The sequence below is a fragment of the Pseudorca crassidens genome, chromosome 1 (assembly GCF_039906515.1).
Source record: "Pseudorca crassidens isolate mPseCra1 chromosome 1, mPseCra1.hap1, whole genome shotgun sequence".
Lineage (NCBI taxonomy): Eukaryota > Metazoa > Chordata > Mammalia > Artiodactyla > Delphinidae > Pseudorca > Pseudorca crassidens.
The window spans coordinates 123,840,634-123,861,597 of NC_090296.1; the positions used below are offsets into that span (position 1 = coordinate 123,840,634).

A 20,964-nucleotide genomic window follows, 5' to 3' on the forward strand; every position below is an offset into this window, starting at 1 on the left:
GAAATTGAGTAGATGTCATTTGCTGTCTTCTTGCTTCTACTCCTCATAGGGTCAGTTTGTTCTTCTTTATTCTTTTTCAAAATTTCCTTAGCTATTCCTCTGCTTTTCAGTTTCTACATAACCTTTGCAATTAACTTGTAAGCTAAGAAAATCCTGTTTGTGTTTTGATTGAGACTGCATTGAGATAAGTGTGGACATCTTTTAAATATTCTTTCTTTCCATCCAGCCACATGTTTGTCTACTCATATATTGTATTTGTATGTATGTGTCATTCAGTAAAGCGTATAGTTTTCTTCATTTAAGTCTTAGCATTTCTTGCTGGCTTGTTTCTCGATAATTAGTGGGTTTTACAAGTATTTTGTATTTCAGTTTTTATTTTCTTTTAAACAAAGAGGTAGTTCCAAGGTTATAGATTAGAGTGGTGGCAATGCCTTTTGCTTTATTTTATGAATATGAGTGTTTGTGTGTATTTAAAAGTGTGAAATGATTCATGGATTTGACTGTCAGATATTTTGCATAGGAGCCAGGCTAATCTTCTGTGCATTGCTTTAATTTAAAATATGTAATGCCAAAATGAGCACTAGTCTTTGTTTTTAATTTCAATTTTTATTTCATTATGGTCATAGGTTATGCCTTATATAGGTTCTACTTTGGGAAATTTAATGATTTTCTTTATAGCTTCATACATTGTAAAATTTTAAGAAGAATATGTTTTTTTCTCTTTGGGTATGTATAGTATATGTTAGATCAAATTTGTTCATTGTTATGTGAATATTCTTACTTTTTTACACCTATTTTTATGCTCATTAATATCCTTTTCTCAAAAATGAAGACTACCAATATGCTATTATTATTTATTCTTGCCTCCTTGTATTCTTAAAGTCAGTTTTTGCAATATATATATATCACAAAGTTTAATTATCGTGGTCATAACTATTTACACATTTTTCATCTTACTGATGAATTATACCTTTTAAGAATATGAAACATTCCTCTTTCTTATTTAATGCCTCTCTCCTAGAATTTTTTTTTTGGTATTGTTATGGCAAACCTAGTTTTGGTTAGGTTTTTGATATGTACTTTTATATTCTTCCTCTTTCCTCCTCTTCCCTTCATAGTTTTATTTTTGCATCTAGATCTGTTAACTAAAAAATATACTTTTATTTTAGTTGTTTTCTGCTCTATAAAAAGTTACCATGCTGTATGTGATCTTTTTGAACTTAGCTCTTTTCCACTCAGTATTATAGTGCCTAGATTCATACAAACTGGGAATTTCCTGCTGTTTTTAAAGCACTTTGAGGTATAAATGTTATACATTAAACTGCACTTACTTTAAAGTTTATGATTTAATAAATTTTGTCATAGTCATACACCCATGAAACCATCACCAAGATCAAGATAGTGAACATAATTGTCACCTCAAAAAGTTTCATCATCTGCTATATCCTTGCTGGTTTTCTGCCTACTTTTGTTCTATCAATTTTTGAGAGAGGGATATGGAAATCTTTTATTTTAACTGTTAATTTTTCTATTTCTTTTGGCAGTTCAACCAGTTTTTGCTTCATGTTGTTCAAAGCCTTGTTATTAGATTCATAAATGCTAATCATTGTTATGTCCTCTTGACTAAATTGACCCCTTTTTATTGTCAAATGACCTTCTTTATTCCTAATAATATTCTTTGCTATGTTGTCTAATATTAACATAACCACTCCGGCTTTCTTTTATCTAGTGTTAGAGTGGTATATCCTTTTTTATCCTTTTACTTTTAACCTATGTATTTATTTTTTTGCATGCATCCTTTTCTTAAACATTTAAAGGTCAATAGACTTAAAGGGAATGTTTATTCTGGTACTGTTGACTATGATGTGAAGCTGCTAACTCTCTCAAGCCCTTGTCACCCAGGGCTTGTGAAAGCCACTCACAACTGGGGAGTTCCAGCTCTGTCTATGAGCATTATTGTCTCTTTGATTCTGTATTGAAAGGGTGATGTTATTTGTGATCTGTGGTAATATTGTTACTGGGATATTATTGAAACGATTTCTGAGGATGAAGTCTGATACTAATCTAAGTTGCTATATTTTAAATCTGAGAATTCTGCAAAGATATTTTTCATTATAAGCCGTGGTTCAATACTACTGAACCATTCCCTGTTGTAGTATTGAGCTCAGACCTCTTTCCATCTTCACAGCATGATAAATTATAAGCTTGTTGAACTCTGGGCTTTTCTTTGAGTCATCTGTTAAACCTCAGATTAGATCAGAAAGGAATATCAGTATCTGAAAAAGAAGTCTTTACCTCATTTATCATCTCCACCAATCAGAAAACTGATGGAGTATTTGTAATTGTCACTGAGTGGCAGGGGGACAGATGGTGGACTATCATTCTATCAGAAGATGGCCTTTTCTCTTTTACATGGTGTCTGTTTCACAGTATTTCATTAGCTTCATTTTTCTCATCGGTCACTTCAAACAATATAATACATAGATTGTAGTAGATAAGAACATAAGTGTATCCTATACCTGTAGACAGGGATCTTGGCAGAGTTGAATCTTTTGTATAATTAAAATAGCCTATCGAGTTTTAAAAATTGTCATTGTCACATGTGTTTAATTTTTCAAAATGATGCTGTCACAAAGGGCATTATTTTGATAAAAGGCATTACATTTCAGATTTTCCTAAATTTACTGTTTGACTAAATTTAAAATTTTATTTAAATATAATGGAACTCTCAAACTTTTTTTTAAGCATTTCTTCAGCACCTGCTTGTGCACTCTGCACTAGCCCAGGGACCAGGGAAATACAGATAAATAATGTCACTTGAGCCTATCTCTTAATTTTATGCTATCTCTGATAAATTTCATAGTTTCATGAATCTCTAAACACTCATTTGAATATAAATGAACTAGTTTTTGTATATGGTGCTTTCACTTCTGAATAGTGCCTGGATGATAATAATCTGTAGATATGGCTAATGCCATCCAAACAATCAGTAATTACAAATCAGCTTTCCTGTGAAATCTTTCTGGGGGATAATCTGCTGGAATAGTTTTATGGAAGAGTGATATCAGTCAAAATAATAGTTTAGATTCTTTTGGTCTTATTCTGAGTAAAACTCTGACTCTTTAACTTAAGCTGTTAGCATAAGCCCTTGACACTTAGTATTGAATTAAATGTTAATAAGTTAAATGTTAATGAGCTAACCTGTTATTATTTTCAATATACTATGTCTCTGAGGTTGGTATTCAAAATATGTGGTAAAGTACTGTCTAAAAATGCCATGTTGTTTGTGGTTGAGTATTTCTTTATTTCTTCCCTTCTTTCATCTGCTTCTTCCTCTTTTTCTCCTGATTTTCCTTCTTCTTCCCTTCCCAAACACCTTCATCTCTCCACTCTTCCACCTCTTCTTCACCCCTCACTTTTCTTACCATCGTCATCCAGAGAAACAAGAAAAACAAGTTCCAACCCTCCAGGCCTTCACCCTTTCCCAGTTTTGTAGAAGACAGTGAGGAAATATTGTAAAATGCCTCCTATTTATCTTACTTGTTGTTGTGCCAGGCAGGCTTCAAAGAGCAGAATGCCTCATAATATTTTTAAGAATTTAAGAGAAAACATTATTTGGTTCTGGAATTGATTAATATCATTGGATTTTAGATTACAAAGTTGAGAAAGTAAAGGATGAGGTTGAGAGAAAAATGTTGTTTTCCAAACAAAATGTGAAAACCCTTGCATTAATTTCTCATCTATTTAGATTAGTAACTTGGCACCCACCCTGCTCTTGAAAGTAAACTTTTGGCTCTAGAGAAATATGCCTCTTGAACATGACGTTTGATTTTCAAGTAAAAATACATTTGTATTACTGTAATGAAATTCTGGTCCTTTTTATTCAAAGAAGACATATTTAAATGCTTTTTGATCAAGGAAGAATAACATCCTTAAAAATTCTCAGTTCTGTATTATAATATTTTTAAATAATGGGAAGCAAATTATTTTCTTTGATGTAGCACATTTTATGAAATGTATTTATTGTGTGGTAACCCTTGAGAGAGCTATAATAATTATAGTTTAATAAAATCCTATATTGTGTCATTTATATTTTCCTTCTAATCAACTATTTTTAGAACTTTGACATTCTTTCCCAAAGATCATGAACCTATCTATGGCTTAATTTTTTCCTGTCTCTTTTAAAAAATAAAGAACTATGAGAGCCTTTAGGAAGAGTCTGATAGAATATCGAAGTCATAAACTTCAATATGAATTATTTCGTTGAATATAGTAAATTATGTTAGAAAGGCCAGGGTTTGGTCTAGTATGCCGTAAAAGGTAATTAAAAGAATAAGAAGGGTATAAACTTTGATGAGATCATCTGTATAGGTATTAGTTTCCTTATATGTTGTACTGGTATTTCTTATTGCAGCAATGTTGTTTTTATATAAAAAGTCACAACTGTGACTTTAAAACTAGACTTAAATTTGTGTGTGTGTACACAGTTAGCCATCATTAATTAGCTTTTGGGCTTGATACATTCATTTCCAGAATGTTAGAAAATGGGGGACTTTGCAATTTACTGTCTAATCCCTTTTCTTTTTTTCCTACTGAGGAAACTGAGGCCCAGAGAAGTCACTTAGCCATGAGCTGTAGAATTTATCCTGGTATAGCTATCTTGACTCACAGTTCAGTGCTGTTTCCACTGCATTGATTTGCTTTTCTATTCCTAAGGAAAAACAGTCTCCCCTCTTAATGGATATTTAGAATTAACAGTGTCAACTACTGAGAATGGCCAATGAAGACTCATTTCTGACTTGTTAGTAGCAGATTAGTACTTGCACTGAGCAGGATTCCAGGGTAGGAGCTGTATTTTTTAAATTTTTATAGGAAAGAAGGAGATCCAGGGGTCTTTGGATGATTTTTGGTCCTGATTGATTCATATTTTGGAAATGAGTCATAGATACTGTGTCTCAAAGAGTATACTTTGCTTTTCCTTGTGCCTGTGCCATAATAATTAGGATTGTGGATAGATACAAAAAGATGAGTATATTTTTATGTAGTTATACTTATTCTTCTGCAGCACAAATGAGCCTATAGCAACTTAACCTAATACAAACAAATCCTCTTTTCTTTAAATAGCTTGCCTTTTCCTTACATTTCCTTATTACCATTAATTTCAAATAATTAAAATTTAAATATATGTCAATTGTGGAAAATTTGAGAAAAATATAGTTTGCCTACTGTTAGCATTTTGATCTAATTTTCAGCTCTTTACATATGAATATATGAATCTTACACACTTATTTATATATAAGCTGCACTGCAAGGATTGAATCCTGAATTTTATTTTTTAAGAATATAAGCTATGTGGTTTAATTGTATACATTGGTCTTAAGATTTTTGGTCTTATTACTTGCATATGTGATCTGTTTCACACTCTTTAAAACAGAAAATCATTGAGTAGCAATCAGATTTCAAAAAATCTTCCAAGTACAGCCAGACAGTTGTCTACGTGATATGCTACATATGACAACATAGAATGTACAATTATATTAACACAGACTTCTTTTCCAAGGGATCGGTATTTTCACACATCTAATAGGTCTTGCACACAAGATAACAAACAGCAATGTCGGTGTCTCTCAATCACATTAAGTTCATCAGACGTATTAAAAGGGTAGCCCTTTTTAATTGAGATTTTTTTTTTTTTCTTTTTTGCGGTACGCAGGCCTCTCACTGTTGTGGCCTCTCCCGTTGCGGAGCACAGGCTCCGGACACGCAGGCTCAGCGGCCATGGCTCACGGGCCCAGCCGCTCCGCGGCATGTGGGATCCTCCCGGACTGGGGCACGATCCCGTGTCCCCTGCATCGGCAGGCAGACTCTCAACCACTGCGCCACCAGGAAAGCCCAATTGAGAATTTTTATACATATTATATATATATGCTTTTTTAACATTTTTTTCTACATTATCTCTCTTTTAGATAAATGCAGAGCTTAGGAAATAATACTTAAATGAGAACACCTTGGACAAATCCTCAGGCTCTATCCTACAAGTGTTCCATTCAGGAAGATCTCAGTACTTCTTCTCCACTTTCTTATAAAAATTTACAAACTGATTCATAACCAAACCACTTTGGAAAAAGAAGAACAAAGTTGGAGATGTTATGCTACCTGATTATAAGGCTTATTATAAAAGTTTAATCAATCAAGATGGTGTAGTATTAGTATCTAGATTGGAAAATAGACAAGTGGAACAGAATACAATTTACAAGCTGATTCATAACAAAAACAACTTTGGAAAAAGAACAAAGTTGGAGATTTTATGCTACCTGATTATACGGCTTATTATAAAAGTTATAGCAATCAGAGTGGTGTAGTATTAGTATCTAGATTGGAAAATAGACAAGTGGAACAGAATAGATAAATGGATCTACACGTGCATATTTATATAACTAATTTTTTTTTGTACAGCAGGTTCTTATTAGTCATCAATTTTATACACATCAATGTATACATGTCAATCCCAATCGCCCAATTCAGCACACCACCATCCCCACCCCACCGCTTTCCCAGCTTGTTGTCCATACGTTTGTTCTCTACATCTGTGTCTCAATTTCTGCCCTGCAAACCAGTTCATCTGTACCATTTTTCTAGGTTCCACATATATGCGTTAATATACGATATTTGTTTTTCTCTTTCTGACTTACTTCACTCTGTATGACAGTCTCTAGATCCATCCACGTCTCAATAAATTACCCAATTTCGTTCCTTTTTATGGCTGAGTAATATTTCATTGTATATATGTACCACATCTTCTTTATCCATTCATCTGTCGATGGGCATTTAGGTTGCTTCCATGACCTGACTATTGTAAATAGTGCTGCAGTGAACATTGGGGTGCATGTATCTTTTTGAATTATGGTTTTCTCTGGGTATATGCCCAGTAGTGGGATTGCTGGATCATACGGTAATTCTATTTGTAGTTTTTTAAGGAACCTCCATACTGTTCTCCATAGTGCCTGTATCAATTTACATTCCCACCAACAGTGCAAGAGGGTTCCTTTTTCTCCACACCCTCTCCAGCATTTCTTGTTTGTAGATTTTCTGATGATGCCCATTCTAACTGGTGTGAGGTGATACCTCATTGTAGTTTTGATTTGCATTTCTCTAATAATTAGTAATGTTGAGCAGCTTTTCATGTGCTTCTTGGCCATCTGTATGCCTTCTTTGGAGAAATATCTATTTAGGTCTTCTGCCCATTTTTGGATTGGGTTGTTTGTTTTTTTAATATTGAGCTGCATGAGCTGGTTATATATTTTGGAGATTAATCCTTTGTCCTTTATTTCGTTTGCAAATATTTTCTCCCATTCTGAGGGTTGTCTTTTCGTCTTGTTTATGGTTTCCTTTGCTGTGCAAAAGTTTTTAAGTTTCATTAGGCCCCATTTGTTTATTTTTGTTTTTATTTCCATTTCTCTAGGAGGTGGATCAAAAAAGATCTTGCTGTGATTTATGTCAAAGAGTGTTCTTCCTATGTTTTCCTCTAAGACTTTTATAGTGTCCATTATTATATTTATGTCTCTAATCCATTTTGAGTTTATTTTTCTGTATGGTGTTAGGGAGTGTTCTAATTACATTTTACATGTAGCTGTCCAGTTCTCCCAGCACCACTTATTGAAGAGACTGTATTTTCTCCATTGTATATCCTTGCTTGACCATGGGTGTGTGGGTTTATCTCTGGACTTTCTATCTTGTTCCATTGATCTATGCTTCTGTTTTTGTGCCAGTACCATATTGTCTTGATTACTGTAGCTTTATAGTATAGTCTGAAGTCAGGGAGTCTGATTCCTCCAACTCTGTTGTTTTCCCTCAAGACTGCTTTGGCTGTTTGGGGTCTTTTGTGTCTCCATACAAATTTTAAGATTTTCTGTTCTAGCTCCGTAAAAAATGCCATTGGTAATTTGATAGGTATTGCATTGAATCTGTAGATTGCTTTGGGTAGTATAGTCATTTTCACAATATTGATTCTTCCAATCCAAGAACGTGGTATATCTTTCCATCTGTTGGTATCATCTTTAATTTCTTTCATCAGTGTCTTATAGTTTTCTGCATACAGGTCTTTTGTCTCCCTAGGTAGGTTTATTCCTAGGTATTGTATTCTTTTTGTTGCAGTGGTAAATGAGAGTGTTTCCTTAATTTCTCTTTCAGATTTTTCATCATTAGTGTATAGGAATGCAAGAGATTTCTGTGCATTTATTTTGTATCCTGCAACTTTACCAAATTCATTGATTAGCTCTAGTTGTTTTCTGGTGGCATTTTTAGGATTCTGTCTGTATAGTATCATGTCATCTGCAAACAGTGACAGTTTTACTTTTTCTTCTCCAATTTGTATTCCTTTTATTTCTTTTTCTTCTCTGATTGCTGTGGCTAGGACTTCCACAACTATGTTGAATAATAGTGGCAAGAGTGGACATCCTTGTCTTGTTCCTGATCTTAGAGGAAGTGCTTTCAGTTTTTCACCATTGAGAATGACGTTTCCTGTGGGTTTGTTGTATATGACCTTTATTATGTTGAGGTAGATTCCCTCTATGCCCACATTCTGGAGAGTTTTTATCACAAATGGGTGTTGAATTTTGTCAAAAGCTTTTTCTGCATCTATTGAGATGATCATATGGTTTTTATCCTTCAATTTGTTAATATGGTGTATCACATTGATTGATTTGCGTATATTGAAGAATCCTTTCATCCCTGGGATAAATCCCACTTGGTCATGGTGTATGATCTTTTTAATGTGTTGTTGGATTCTGTTTGCTCGTATTTTGTTGAGGATTTTTGCATCTACTGAATTTTTATTTACCATTATACAATGAATGTTTCTAATATCATTACTGTTGTTTGAAACTAAACAAATCTGTATAGTATCATATTAATTCATGTACCATAATTTATGGAGTCAATTCCCTACTGCTGATATTTTGTTGTAAATCTCACTGCAGTGTGAATATATTTATAGAGTAATATTGTTGGAGAAGTAAATTACTTACAGTTTCTTTTTTTTTTTTAACTGAACATTTATTAATTATTAAGTAGACTGGGCTGTGAAGCTATTTGGTTGTTCATATAGAATGGAGGCAGGACTATCAGTCTCTGAAAAGCTCTATTTTTGGATGACCAGAACTATAGAAAACTTGAAGCAAGCAACATTTCGGGTAAAAGGAGATGAGACTGCTGTATTTTTCTTACCTTAGGCAGTTCCTTGGGGTTTTAAGAAAGGATGTCATTAAGGATTATTTTCTGCAGGATATTGTCTCCTTCTGTCCTTACAATAGATTTCAAACTTGTAGTACACACTTTTAGCACTTGAATAGTGTGCAAACATGTAAATTTCATTTTAAGTCCAGTTCTTAGATGCTTGAGATATAGGAATATTGTGATTTCATTTACTCCTTTTGGCAAGACATAGAATTTTAAGATGCATGTGTACAAATTATTTCTTGTTACAAGATTTTCTAAACTGATTATTGTGGAGAATTTAAAACATTTATAATAGTAGTCAGAATAATATGACAAGCCTCCATGTAATCATTACTCAGCTGTAACAATGATAAACTTATCCTGCCTTATTGACGTTCCATTCACTTTCCTCAAATACTCTTTTTGAAGTCAATTCCAGATTTCATCTCATAAGAACTATTTTAAAATGATTTACCATCTACTTATACATGCTTATTATAAATGAGAGAATTAAAAATCTATCACAATCATCTAGTGACAACTTTTAGTAATTTTCTACCTTTTTTTTTAAAATAGATCTTTATTGGAGTATAATTGCTTCACAATACTGTGTTAGTTTCTGTTGCACAACAGAACAAATCAGCCGTATACATACACATGTCCCCACATCCCCTCCCTCTTGAGCCTCCCTCCCATTGCCTTATTTTCTTATAGTCATTTTATGCACATACGTATACACATATAAAAATGCAAAGATATATATATAATTATTATAAAATTTTGTACATAATTGCATTAATTAGGGAAAAGACTAATCTGCTGTAATAGTGACAAAAATACAGTGGTTTTAAGAACATAGAAGTTTATTTCTCACAATAAAGTCCTGAGGTAAGCAATCCCAAGTGGCCAGTCCTGAGGTAAGCAGTCCCAAGGCTTTATGCCATGTGGTTTTTCAGAGATCCATCTTCTGTCTCTGTTATCCCCTAAGTTATGCCCTCCCCTTCAGAGTCAGAGCTGTGTTATAGGCCCTTTTGTGTTCTTTTCATGTTTTCCCCATTCTCATCTTTTTTTATTAGTAATTCTGTGAAAAGTCTGACATATAGCCATTATATAACTATATTTCTTTACCTTTTAATCACTAGTGTAGTCTTAGTTCTGTAAGTGTACGTGTAATGTTTACCACGAGTCTTATGTCTGTGTCTCTCTAGTCATGTTGGTTTTCTGAGGCTTGTTCTGTAGTAGATTCTTCAGGAAGGTTTATGAGAATAATATTCTCTGAGGTTTTTTAAAATGTTGATAACAGTTTATCTGTGCTTTTCATACTTGAAAGTTGGTTTTGCTGGATATAAAGTCCTTAGCTCACATTTCTTTCTTTAAAAAATACTAAGTACCTTACAGTAGTCCCCTCTCATCCTTGGAGGATATGTTCCAAGACCCTAGTGGATGCCTGAAACCATGGATAGTACCAAATACTATATATACAGTTAATCCTTGAACAACACGGGTTTGAGCTATGCAAGTCCACTTATACATGGATTATTTTCAATAAAGTGATCTGTGGTTGGTTGAATCTGCAAACATGGAAGGCCAGCTGTAAGATTACATGTAGATTTTTGACTGTATGGGAATTAGTATCACTAACCCCCATGTTTTTCAAGGGTCAGCTGTATTGTTTTTTCCTATACATAAATACCTGTGATAAAGTTTAATTTATAAATTAGGCAAGTAAGAGAATATCTGAATTGCCAGTATCACTACTCCTGTGCTTTGGAACCATTATTAAGTAAAATAGCATTACTTAAAAACAAGCACTGCCGTACCACAATCCATCTGATAACCTAGATGGCTACTAAGTGACTAACGGGTAGGTGCAGCATGGAAACACTGGACAAAGGAAGATTTACATCCAGGCCATGTAGCAGATTGGTGTGAGACTTCATCACACTACTCAGAACAATACACAATTTTAAACTTATGAATTGTTTATTTCTGGAATTTTCCATTTAATATTTTCAGACCTTGGTGACCACAGGTAACTGAAACCACAGAAAGTGAAACCGAGGATAAGGGGGAACTACTGTACTTCATTTTCTTCTGGCATAAAATATTGCTGTCAAAAGGGCTGATGATAATCTAATTTTTTTCATAAATTATATTTTTAGAAATTGTAATACAGTATGTCTTGGTATTAGCCACTCTGGGTCAATATTTTCAGATATGTGGTGTACTCTTTCAATATTTAATTATATTCTTTTTCAGAAAAGTTTTCTTGAATTATAGTTTTTAATATTTGATTTGTTCCCTTGGTTTGATTTTCTTTTTCAGGCACTCCTATTCAGTTTGCTGCATCTTTCCCTATCTTCTGTATTTCCACTTACTCTCAAATAATTTTTATTTCTTTTGCTTTAAGTCTTTTTCTACCTTTTATCTTTTAGTTGTCTGAGGCATTATTTGTTGTGTTTATTCACTCTTGTCATCTGTTTTATCTTCATTTCTTAAATGATTTATTTTCTTTTGCAGTCTTCATTGAGTTCTGTGACCTAAATGCTGAGGTTTTAGGATGGCGATTTGTGTTAGAACATTTTCTGTATTTGTTTTAGTTTATTTTGAAATAGAAGGTTGCATTTTTATCTTTTCTGTGGATTTTTTTGGTGTGTTTTCATTGTTGTAGTGTTGCTATTCTACTTATTTTCTTTTTCTTTTAATAAGTTTGACATTTGACCTTGATACTTTTGTATTGCTTATTTTTATGTGGAACTGGTTTTATAAGACTTTTATAATGAGTTGTGACTCAGGGTACCTATTCTAACTTCTTAGAGCTCCCTCTTCTATTGTTTTTGTGAAAAAGATAGTGACTTGCTATCTAATATTTCTTGATTCTGTTTCCCTGCTCTGCTTTTATCGAGGCTTTTTCCCCCTTTGTCTCAATTATCCCTAGTTGGCTTAATTAAGTTCGTTTTTTAACAGTTTCTCCTTGGCTCAGTTTCGAGAGTTCATAGGGCCTAGCCTTCACCACACTGTTCAGACCTTCTTAATGCAGGCACCTTTTACTCACCTGCCATTTGAGTGGGAAACCCCTCTCAGTTTTAGATGCTGTTTGCAAATTGGCCTATAGAACTCTCCAGTGAAAAACAGTTCCTTTTAGAGTTCTGCTCTCAAGTTCATTATTCACTCTTGTTGTTTCCCTCTGATTTCTCCTTCAAAGGCACTGAAACACAGCTGACCTATTGGTAGTTTGTCCTCACCCTCTTCTATTTGGAGGCTGTGGGGATACCTTGTCACTTACTTTGTTGTAAATATTTTCTGTGGGTTTTGTTTTTGCTATCTAATCTTTCTTTCTGATTTATATGATGATTCTGAGAGAATCTTAAACATTGCTACCACTGCCTTCATTTTCTCAGAATTCTCATAAGTGTTTTAATGACTAATACTTCATCATAGAAATATACCATAATTTTCTCAACCACTTCTCAGTGTGAAAAACCTTTGTACATTCTCTCCATCTTCAGAAACCGTCTCAAAACCTTCTTCCTGTATAGTCTTCATGGTTTTAATGGAAAAATAACTATTAATCATCCTGTGTCACATCCAACAATGCATTTCTTTTATCATCAAAAGGCGGTCTCTTGCTTACAGAAAGTGAAAACATAATGCAAACCACCAGAAGCAAATCTATAAAACCTTGAAATGTGTCTATAGAAAGCCAGACAAAAGACACATTTTAAATCACAGAAGACAAAATACAAACAAATGGTTAAGCATACTAATATCACTTTTTCAGCTAACAAATTGACATATTTACAAAAAAAAAAAAGACAAAAGAAAACCGAAACACTAGGTACTAGCAAATCACTTGTGGGGACTTAATTCTCATTTTGGTTGTTTCGGAATACATATGAAAAGCCTTAAAAATATGTGTAATCTGTAACCAAGGAATTTCAGTTCTATGATTTGATCATAAAGGAATAATATACTCTGTGTTTAAAATTTTAACTATAGGAATATTTATTGCACTGGTATTTATTATATTGAATACATAAAATAAATCCAAATATCTAACAAAAAAGCATTTAGTAAAATTAGGTGTACTGCTATAATCAGTAGATTATGTTCTAGAACATTATTTAATGGTATGAATATATTTGCAATATTAAATTTAAAAAGCAGATTATAAAATATTATAAAAGGTATGCCCATTTTAATAAAAATATATATGAAGAAAACTGTCTGGATGATATACTCAAATAATTATTTTTAGGTGTTAAGATTATAGGAGATTTTTATTTCTTAGTTTTATTCATATTTTCTATAATTAACATGTTGATTTTGTATTAAGAAAAAAGTTAAATCAAACAAAAATATATATTCTCATTTGGTTTTAGTTTTGAGGTTTTTAAAAAATTAACATAAATTTGAGGGCATGATGTGTGTTGTATGTGTGAATGTGTATATAAATGTAATGTCTTTTTAAAAGATGCAATTTTTTTGTTCTGGATAGAATCCAAATTTTTCTATATAATGTCTGCATTTTCATAATAAGGATCCTATTAATACTTAATGGATTCTATTAGATATGTAAATAACATTTATGTACAACTGAAAGTAGTATAATTGAACTTTTCACAAAATTGAAGACGTCATTTAAAAGATTTCCTTTCCTTAACGCAGTGTTAGAAATTAGATGTCAGAGACTCAGCCCACGTGAGCAGTGTAGCGGGAGGGAATGTGGAGTAGTAAAAAAGGTTGGTCTTGTGAAGTCAGCCAGTTGTAGTTTTGAACTTGAGTTTTGTGATCATGGACATAATATTGAACCTCTTTGAGCCTTTGTTAAATATCTGTAAAATATAAACATATTGCCACCTGTTCTATGGGGTTGTGAAGATTTTAGGAAATAATGTATGCACTTTAGCCCTTTGCTGGTCACAGTAAGTATTTAATAAATGATTAAATAAAGAAAATAATTGCTTCTGCATTTGAGAGAATATTTTCTGCCTTTGGTTGTGGAGTTTCTGTTTTGCTTTTTTGGTAGGTTTATGAATTGAAAAGTTTCTTTTTTATTGAAGTATGGTTGATTTACAATCTTATATTAGTGTCAGTTGTACAACACAGTGATTCAATATTTACATAGATTATACTCCATTTATAGTTATATATTATATAACATATATATATCTACATTCCCTGTGCTGTACACTACATCCTTGTATCTTATTTATTTCATAACTAGTAGCTTGTACCTCTTAATCCCCTTCCATTGTCTTGTCCCTCCCCATCCCTCGCCCCAGTGGTAACCACTAGTTTGTTCTCTGTGACTGTGTTTCTGTTTTGTTATATCCATTTGTTTTATTTTTTGGATTCCACATATAAGAGAGAACATAAAAGATTTGTCTTTCTCTGACTTCACTAAGCATAAAATTTTCATAATGAGCACAACTCTATGACTCAAACTCATTTTCCAGCCATATATGTAAGGTACTAGTCAAGAATACAGACTCCATAATCATACTGTCTGGGTTTAAACTTAGGCTCTATCACTACTACCTCCAAAGCTGCTTAGTCATGATCTTGACCTTTTAACTTCAGAAAAGTTATTTGATTCTGTGTTTGTTTCCTCATAGTTAAGATGGGAATAATAACAATATATACCTTTTAGTATAAAGGACTAAATGATCGTACGTAAAGTACTTACCTCAATATATGTTGTAGAATAAACCCTCATAAATACTATTTTTGTCTTTTTTTAATTGAGATATAATTGGCAGAACATTTGTGTTAGTTTTAGGTGTACAACATAATGTTTGATGTATATAGTGTATGAAATGTAAACCTACCATATAAGTTTAGTTAAAGTCTGTCACCACACATAGTTAACATTTTTTTTTCTTGTGATGAGAACTTTCAGGATCTATTCTCTTAGCAACTTTCAAATATACAATACAGTATTGTTAACTATAGTCACTATGTTGTACATTACATTCCCATGATTTATTTATCTTATAACTGGAAGTTTGTACATTTTGACCACCTTCATTCATTTGACCACAAATACTATTTTAGATCTTATTACCTCACCCTCTTCTCATCATTCATTTAACATTTACTTATTGAGTGCCTACCATATGCCAGGCACAGTACCAGACACTGAAACATCACTGAGCAAAACGAAGTCAGTGCCCTCATGAAACTTATATTCTAGTGCAGGAGATTGCAAATGAATATTGATGTTAGGCACTAATATTAGACAAGTCCTATGAAGAAAAATAAACAAAATAAGAAGATGGCAAATAATAGAAGGTGTTACTTAAGACTGGGTGTTCATTTTACCTGAGACTATGCAAGTACTTGGAGAAGAATATTCTTGGCTAAGGAAACAAGAGTCCTGATGCAGTACCATTCCTGATGAATGTGGGGAACAACAGCAACCACTCCACTGTGGATAGAAAGGAGTGAACAAAGGAGAGAGTAGTGTAAGATGAGGTGAGAGAGGTTGATGATGTGGGGGCTTAGTAGGCCATGGTAAGGACTTTGGATTTGACCCTAAATGTGATGAGAACTCAAGATTTTGATAAGAGGAATGATATGATGTGATTTATATTTTTAAAAGTCGCTGATTTTGTAAAGGAAAGATTTGGAGATCATAGAAGCTGCAAGAACATTTAAGAGGCTATTGCGATAATATGGATGAGAGCTGATGATGCCTTAGACTAGGTGATGTGGTGGGGAGAAGTGGTTGGATTGGGATTAATATGGGTATATTTGAAAGTAGAGCTGATAGGAGTTACTAGTGTATTAGATGTGAGCAATTGTACAAATAGTGGGACCATTTACTGAACACTCTAAGAGCAATTTATATTGGGAGCGTAAGAGTTTTGTTGTAGAATATTATTTTGGAAATTCTTATGGTGGAAATATTCTACTTAAGTGGAGATTTTCAGGAGACAGTTTGATATAGGAATGGAGTTCAGGGGAGAGGTCTGGACTAGGGATAAAAATTTGGGAATTGCCTGTGTGAATAATGTTTCAAGTCACTGCACTTGATGGATAAGTTTGAATAGAGAAGAGGGAGGATCTGAAGATAGGTCTGAGATGTTTAACATTTACCAGTCAAGAAGAGGAAAAGGATCTAGCAAGGAAAACGTAGAAGGTACAGCTGGAGTTAGGAGGACAATGTGATGTCTAGTAACCTAGTGAAGAAAGAGTGTCAGGGAGGAAGAAGTGATCTACAGTGCTAATGGTGTTGGAAATTTAAGGAGAGGGTCTAAAATAATTTCTAGGAAGAAGAATGTGGGTAGATTAAGGTTGCTTGATTGCCTGGCAATACTGGAGCCCATTTGAGGTGCAATGTCATAAATTTAAAGTTAGAGTAGTCAACATGGTTTGTAATTATAGCCATATTAATCTGCTCAGTTATGGGTACAGAGTAGGGAAAGAGTTGGATTTAGGGTTAGGATTTTTCCATGCAAGTATGAAAGAAGAACAGAGGGGCAAGCGAGTTGTGTACATGCAAGGGAGTGATTACAGTGATGAGCCGTAAAATCCAAGATGGCTAAGGAGGGCACTGGGGCCAACTTCTGCTGCCAGTTACCACCTTCCACTTTCTCATCTCTGCCTGTTTTCTGAGATGCCCTTTTCCTTTCTCCTTCCTGCCACCTTTACCAACTACCAGCCCAAACAAATACACACATCCCCAATATCCATATGTTCAAATTCAATCAAGGGATAGCAGACGTGGTGCTTCCTTCTTAAAATCTTTCCTCTTTACCCTGAGTGAACAGTGATCTTGTTTCCCCTTTTGAGCTCCTATAGCACTCTTAACTCTCAAGCTTGGTATTATATATTTGTGTGCATATTTTACCTCTCCTACTGCAGTGTAGGGTTGCAAGGCACAGGGATATGTCGCTGTATCCTTAGCATGTAGTGCAATTGATGTGCAGCAAAGGTTTGGTGAGTCAATGAAAATCTCAAGTAAAACAGTTTCTTCAATTTTTCCCCAAGCAATTTTTGAAACCAGTATTTCATAGAGATTACTTTTACTTTCATCTATATATTCTTTCATACTCACTGTAGTCTGTATCAATGCTATGTTATTTCTTAATCATCATCATCATCACCATTATTTCATTTATTTATCTTGCAGGAGCACCTTTCCTTAAAGAAGTATATTATTGACATTGTGGTTGAAAGTGCAGCTCCACCAGAGCCTTTGAAAGATGGAGAAGAGCGGCAAAAAAACAAAAAAAAAGCCAAAAAGATAAAAGCCCGGATGAACTTCAGGTACTAAAAATATCCTTAAAAACTAAGAAAAACTCTTAGTGATGTATCTTTTTTAATGTAAATCCAAGGAAGACCCTGTCTCCCCGCCAAAAAAGTTTAAACTTGTTTGCTTCAAGAAAGCCTTGAAAATAACACCGATGAGCCTAATTTATAGCCACTTTCTTTGATTAAGAAAGAAAACTGCATATTGATCTGAAGCCCTTGCTTTCACCTGTTAAGAGCTCTCCTTATAATTGGATGCCAAAGCCCTGCCAAACTTGTGCCTCCTTCAGCATACAACAGTATGTTTAAGTATGTGTAAACCAAGCCTATTTTTCTTTCCAACTATTGATTTTTAAATGAAGTATCAAAGAAAATCAATAGCAATCAACAAATAGAAGTCTGCTGGCTGTAGTGTCAAATACCATGACTAGGTTTAATCAATTTGGTAGCCTGTCACAACAAGAAAAAGTTCAAGAAATATCTTGAAATGGAAAGTGAGTTGTCAGATCTGTAGTTTATCATCTGCCTCCAAAGTGATATCTGAGGATCAGACAGCTGTGTAGTATATCATTACCTCACAAGCTTTGAGCATCATCTGATGACTGATGAGTCTTGTTCGAGGACACAAATGTAGTTCCTCCTTAGAAGATAGTTCTTTGCTATTTGAAGGAAGGTAGTCTGAATATGTTGTTATACCTTTATTCCCAAATGGTTTGAAAGATAGAGAAGCTTCACCCATGGGATTACGGAAATACAGGTCTAGAATAATGGTGAACTGGGGTTATCTCTCTATAGTTTCCAATTTCAGATTGTAATTTAAAAAGGTGTCGATTTCATCTTATAGCATCAGTGAAAACTTGAGAGTACTCATTCAGGCAAAGAATAGGAAAGGCTTTTTTGATTATATTTTTTGAAGTTCCTCCAAGTTTCTAAAAATAGTTTTGCAGTATATACTTCAGGGTATTACTGACCTTCATTTCTAGTTTGTGCTAAGAACTTGCTGAGGTCCTGAAATGCTGTAGAGTCCATTCTTTGGACCTCTCTTTTTTTTCCTCTGTGTACACATTCCCTTGGCTAGTTGACCCAGTTCTGTGGCTTTAAGTATTCTCCATTTGCTGATGACTACCAATTTTATATATCTCCAGTTTTACTCAAACTTAGTATGTCCAAACAACAAGCTCCCGCTTTCTTCTCTGCAGCACCCCTCCCGAAAAAAAACCCGTTCTTGTCCCATAGTCTTCCCTATTGTAATGACCAGGTGCTCTGTTCTAGTTGTGTGTGCCAAAACCCTTGAAGTTGTCCTTGACCTTTTTCTTTCTCCCACACTACTCATCCAATCTAACTGCAAATAATGTTAGCTTTGCTTTAAAATATGTTCAGAATTTGACTGTCTTTCTCTAGCATTACTACTTCCTCCTTCAACCAAGCCTCCATCATATCTCACCTGGATTATTGCTGTACTCCTCTGACTAGTTTCTTTGTTTCTATCCTTGGCTCCTTACTGTCTATTCCAAACATGCTAGCCAAAGTGAACCTGTTAAAATGTCAGATCATGTCACTTCTCTTCTCAAAACCTCAGGGCTTTTAAACTTCAGTACTTCAGTTTTCCTCTTCCTGGATGGCTCTTCCTACTTTTATGTATAAAGCTTAGCTCCCTTACCTCCTTCAGGTCTTTGCTCAAATGTCACCTTTTCAGTGAGGTCCTTCAGGGAAGTATAGTATAGTTTTATATATATATATATATATATATATATATATATATACACACACACACACACACACACACACATATATATATTAATATAATATAGTAATATATATAATATATATAGTAATAATGCTAGTTTATTAAAGAAAATCTTTAAGTTATAGGAAAAAAACTATAATTCTGATACTAATATTTTGGCATATATATCCTTTTTATGCATACTTATCTGTATCTATAGACTTTTTTTTTCATTGCAGTATGATTTATTTAAGTGAAAGTAGAGATCTCTAATGTACAGATGTTTAGTTTTGCCAAATCTAGATACTCACGTAAGCCATACTCCTGTCAAAGTTTAGAACACTTCCATTACTCCACAGAGTGTCTTTGTGTCTCTTTTCCAGTCAGTCTTCCACCACTCCTGGTGCTTGGTAACCACTGATCTGCTTTCTATCATTATAGATTAGTTTTTCCTGTTCTAGAAATACATACAAATGAAATTAGATTCCTTTGTGGCTGGCTTCTTTTACTAAGTACAGTTGATCCTTGAACAATGAGAGGGTTAGGGGCACTGACTCTCCATACAGTCAAAAAATCCACGTATAACTTATTGGTCCTCCGTATCTGCAGTTCCTCTGTATCCATGTTTCCACAGCCATGGGTTCAACCAACCGGGGATTGTGTAGTACTATAGTATTTACTATTGGAAACAATCCATGTATAAGTAGACCCACATAGTTAAAAGCCATGTTGTTCAAGGGTCAACTGTATACTGTTTCTCAGACTTATCTGTGTTGTGGCATGTATATAGTTTGTTCTTTTTCATTGCTGAACATATCCATTGTGTGCATGTCCCACAAATTTTTATCTGTTCATATGTTGATAGACATTTGGGTTTCCAATTGTTGGCATTTGTAAATTAAGCTCCTATCAAGTCTTTGGGTGTATACACATTTTAATTTCTCTTGGGTAAATACTTAAAAGTATAATACCACACTGTTTTCCACAGTGTTTGTACTGTTTTACACTCCCATCAGAAAACTGTGGGAGTTCCAGTTGCTCAACAATTTGTCAGTACTTGGTATTGTGAGTTTTGAAAATTTTAACCTAATTCCAGTGTGAGCATAGTGGTATCTCATTGTGATTCTAATTTGCATTTTCCTAGTGACTAATGACATGTATTGAGTATCTTTCCATGTGCTTTTTAACCATTCATATCTTCCTTTATGATGTGTCTGTTGAAGGTTTTTGCACATGTTAAAAGTTGTCACTTTATTTTTGAGTTGTTTATATATTCTAGCTACACGTTCTTTGTCAGATATGTGTCTTGTGAATTTTTTTCTGAATCTGGAGCTTGCCTATACATTTTGTTACTGATAGCTTTTAATAAGCAAAAGTTCTTTAATTGTGATGGTCTATTTTATCAATATGTTCTTTTTTTAACATCTTTATTGGAGTATAATTGCTTTACAATGGTGTGTTAGTTTCTGTTTTATAAAAAAGTGAATCAGTTATACATATCAGATTTGTTCCCATATCTCTTCCCTCTTGCGTCTCCCTCCCTCCCACCCTCCCTATCCCACCCCTCCAGGCAGTCACAAAACACCAAGTTAATCTTCCTGTGCTATGCGGCTGCTTCCCACTAGCTATCTACCTTACATTTGGTAGTGTATATATGTCCATGCCTCTCTCTCGCTTTGTCACAGCTTACCCTACCCCCTCCGCATATCCTCAAGTCCATTGTCTAGTAGGCCTGTGTCTTTATTCCTCTCGTACCCCTAGGTTCT

The 20,964-nt window shown here is 34.0% G+C and overlaps 1 protein-coding gene across 6 annotated transcripts in view; it reads left to right on the top strand.

Moving 5' to 3' along the window:
• Positions 1-20,964, top strand: part of SCAPER (S-phase cyclin A associated protein in the ER) — a 492,749-nt gene that overhangs the window by 208,101 nt on the left and 263,684 nt on the right. For all 6 annotated transcript variants that reach the window (XM_067754830.1, XM_067754870.1, XM_067754881.1 and 3 more), the window contains exon 21: positions 17,354-17,490. In XM_067754830.1, coding sequence (XP_067610931.1) covers positions 17,354-17,490 — 137 coding nt within the window. The remainder of the gene's footprint in view (positions 1-17,353; positions 17,491-20,964) is intronic.